The 3,865-nt window shown below is 51.6% G+C and overlaps 1 protein-coding gene across 1 annotated transcript in view; it reads right to left on the bottom strand.

Moving 5' to 3' along the window:
• STX6 (syntaxin 6) overlaps positions 1–2,497 on the bottom strand; it is a 12,522-nt gene extending 10,025 nt beyond the window's left edge. Inside the window, exons 1-3 of the mRNA XM_017737404.1 lie at positions 2,435–2,497; positions 1,605–1,896; positions 943–1,037 (exon numbers count right to left, since the gene is read on the bottom strand). Of these exons, the coding sequence (XP_017592893.1) occupies positions 943–1,037; positions 1,605–1,896; positions 2,435–2,497 (450 nt within the window). The remainder of the gene's footprint in view (positions 1–942; positions 1,038–1,604; positions 1,897–2,434) is intronic.
• Positions 2,498–3,865: the final 1,368 nt, after the last annotated feature.

Raw genomic sequence — 3,865 nt, forward strand, 5'->3', positions numbered from 1 at the left:
TGGCCAGCATTTTTGAGCAGGTGAGAGAGGTCCAGAGAGCAGTCTTGCCTGATCCTGCCTGTTAGGGAGTGGACTACACCGAGGGCAATGCAGCAAGCACATGCCTGCTACCTGGGGCCGGCGTGGTTTTGGGATCAGTTCCCAGGCAGCAAGCCTTAGGAACTGCATCCAGACCGCAGGACTGCAGGTAGGGTAGCAGGCTTGCTGCCAGCCACTCCAGTGCATTCTGTGGAGCAGGAACATCAGAGTCATGAGGGGCAGCAGAAACTCAATGTAGCTATTAATAGACAGAAAACTCCCTAACTAGCAGCTTGTTACCAGGCAGTGAAGCTTTTGGAAAGATGTTTCTTCTGTATTTATTGCCACCAAGTTGCTAAAATCCCCTTTTTGCTTCTCAAGTGTAAGCTTAAACTAAAAAAAAACCTTCCTCAAGTTAAAAATAAATCTAGTGGTTGTTTGGACTATTTTGCAGGGGTAGGAAGTTGAAGTCACTGTGTCAATAACACCAGGCTTTAACCACCTGTCAGTGCTCAGAGTGATCTCCCCGCTGTTGAAAACCAGTGCTCCAAATGGTCGGGATGGTCATGATTTCCCTCAACTCTGAAGGGAGACTCCAGCCTCTCCTGTGTTGCAGCTGGGTTTTCACTCTTCCTCCCCAGTTACCACAGGCTCCCAGCTCACTGTTGCCAGAGAAGTGTGAAGACTTCAAGGGTCAGCAGCATAAAAGGAGGGAATTCCACGGGGCACCTGCACCTCCAAACCCTTCTGGGCAGCTCCAGGAGGGAGTGCACAGGGAAGAGGAGCAAGCCTGAGACTCAGCAGGTAGCAGGTTTATTCTCTGCTCTCCAGTCCACCACAGAATGGCCACAAGCTTTCCTTTTTTAACCACCTAATGCCTCCCCCGCCTTCCCCAGGCCCTGACCCCAAGGCCAGGTTCCTTACCCTGACCACCTGCCGTGTGCTGGTGATGAAGGCTTTCCGGATTCCCAGCTCTGTGGCATCCAGGTTGAATTTCCGTGGGTTTGCCTCGACAATGCCTGGGCACCGAGTCAAGGAGTCCCCGGAAGCGGTGTTGGGTACACACATGGATACACATACCCCGAGCATGCCAAGGGGCCACGGCGCTGTGCCTGCTCCCTAAATTTGATTAGCAAAGCACAGCACACTGGACAGAAAAGCAGGCACGGCAGGAATGTACCGCGCAGCGCAGGCACACGCGCAAGGTTTCTCTTCCCCATGTTTTTTTTGGTTCTGTGATGCCGCGCGGCGTTTTCAGGAGCACTCAGACGAACACAAGGGAAAAGGAGTATTTCTGGAAGCCAGCCTGGAGAATGAACTGACTCCACAGAAATCCAGTTTCACACAACACAATAGGCTTTCTAGAACAAAGCATCTTAGAATATACCTTGCAAAAAGGGAAACAAAAAGGCAAAAGGAAAATCCTTGACTTAACTTCTCATTTTCAATTTGAGAAAAGCCCATGTGAATGCAAAATTCAATCCCAAATAGTCCTGATTTTTGCAAAGAGTGACGAGCACTGGGACTTAGCTATTTAGTACAACTTAGGAACTGCAACTACCTCCAAAGGACCACAGAAAGGATATTAATGGTTTCATCCAAGTCCTCCAGGTCCCACTCGATGCTCCGCAGGTTGTTTCTGAGCTCATTCGTGGTCCAGTCGATTTCTTCTCTTGTGGCAATGGAGGGATCTTGCAAGAGCTCTGTCCACCTCTGGAAGAGCCCCTGGGCAGTGTTCACAGCTTTCTGCACCTCCCTGCAGCCAGGGAGAGTGAAGAGAAGCCAAGGATTATCATCAGCTGCTCTGCAGCAGTGACACTGGGACAGTCCCGTGTCCAGCTGAGCAGGGATGCCACAGCTTCCTCCCAAACATCTTTCCTTCCAACAACTTTGTGTTTATTTTGTAAAATAAGGATTTGCCCTGCTGGACTATCCTGTATCTTGCTGCAGCACGAAGTTGCTCGTGAAGAGACCTATTTCTTCAGGGGAAGCTGCTGCCGAGTGTCACACAGGCAAGCCAGGGCAGAGGGTCTGAACAAGGCAGCTCTTTGGCAATCCATGCTTTGCATTCCTCTCAAGGCCCTTAACTACACATGTAAGATACCCCAAGGGCACACAGAGTTACAGGAACTGTCCCCACACCACAGCCAGGCAGATTGTTGAGTGCAGCACTGTTTATTTTAATTCAGCATTTAAAAAAATACACAGCCCTGCTACATTGGCTTAGGAAACACAAATTTTTTCTGCCACTCTAAGCTCTTTTGGAGATGAGTGCTTTCACAGCAGGGGAAGGCATTGCTGACAGCTCTGGTTTGGGGCAAGCAGGTTTGTAAATTTGGGTCACAGACTCTCAGTGTGGTTATCTGCATTTACAAACTCTATGGTGCCGAGCTGTGAACTGCTCCCCCAGGCTCACGGGGAGCTGGGATGAGGAACGGAGACGAGACCAGACAGTGCTGGTGTCAAAGGAGGCCACCATGAGCTTGCACACAGCAGCCAGATGTTTGTTTCACCCCAGGGAAGGAAAGCAGGGGAGGCCCAGGACAGATGAACTGAGCCCACACCCTGCGGAGGTGCCAGGACTGCAGCTCTCTAAGTTACACCGGGGCCTGAAGTCCTCCAGCTGCTGTCTAAGGTACAGGTTCTCAGCACTCTGATGCGTGTCCCTTCTCTTCTCGCACTCCTACGGCTCCGAGTCTGCCACACTGAGTGCCCTGAAGTCAGCAGCCTGCACTGAGGATCTGGAAAACTTCATTCCTCTACTTGCCAGCACAAGTTTCAGTTTTGTTTGGGTTTTTTTTTCATCTGAACACTTGGCGTTACAGACACCAGGAAAGCAAACTAATAGCAACTCTGGTGGCTCCACCACCACCAGCCCCTCTGAGCTGCCAGGTAATAATTAACTCTGGGAGCGGCACCACATCCCCTTTCCCCTCCCTGCCCTTCCCTGCACGCTGTGGGAACATCTCTGGAAAGTTTGACAGGACGTTTGCTTCCCACCCATGGCGACTCCTACACCTTCCTCTGAGCATGAGTTCAACCTGGTAGAGGGATTCGCTTTCCCTGGCTGCACCAGTATCCTCTCCCACAGTTTTTGTTCTCACATGGCTTTCCCAAACGCCCCAGTAGGAGCCCCTCTCCTGCTCCTCAGGGCTGTTTCACTGTGACATGGGGCAGAAGACAGCCCCTAGCACAAGCTGAAGGTGGCCCCAGGGTAGTGTTTAGTGATCAAGCTGCTTTCACAGAATCACAGAGTTGCTGGGGTTGGAAGGGACCTCTGTGGATCATCCAGTCCACTCCCCCTGTCAAGGCATGGTCACCTAGAGCAGGGAACACGGGGATATGTCCAGATGGGTTTGGAATGTCTCCAGCAAACTCCATGACCTTCCTGGGCAGCTGTTCCAGTGCTCTGCCACCCTCATTGTAAAGAAGTTCTTCCTCATCACGCTGAGGTAAAACTTCTTGTACTTTAGTTTATGGCCACTGCTCCTCATCCTGTCACTGAAAAGAGTCTGGACCCTTGACACCCCTTCAAGACATTTGTATGCTCTGATGAGATCCCCTCTCAGTCTTCTCTGGACTAAACAGGCCCAGCTCCCACAGCCCCTCCTCACTAGAGAGATGCTGCAGACCCCAAATCATCTTTGTGGCCGCCACTGGACCCTCTCCAGTAGTTCCAACAGAGCTTCTTTCACCCTGTTAATGACCATTTTCCTCTGACCACCTTTAGCTGGCATTTCCCTGCGCCCAGGCTCTTGTCTGCAGGCTTCCTCTCATGGCCATTGTTCGTCCCACAGCTTGGTCCCTACTCCTCTCCACCTTTCCCCACGGTCACCCCGGCCTCCAG

Source organism: Corvus brachyrhynchos, unplaced genomic scaffold (assembly GCF_000691975.1).
Source record: "Corvus brachyrhynchos isolate BGI_N302 unplaced genomic scaffold, ASM69197v1 scaffold466, whole genome shotgun sequence".
Taxonomy (NCBI): domain Eukaryota; kingdom Metazoa; phylum Chordata; class Aves; order Passeriformes; family Corvidae; genus Corvus; species Corvus brachyrhynchos.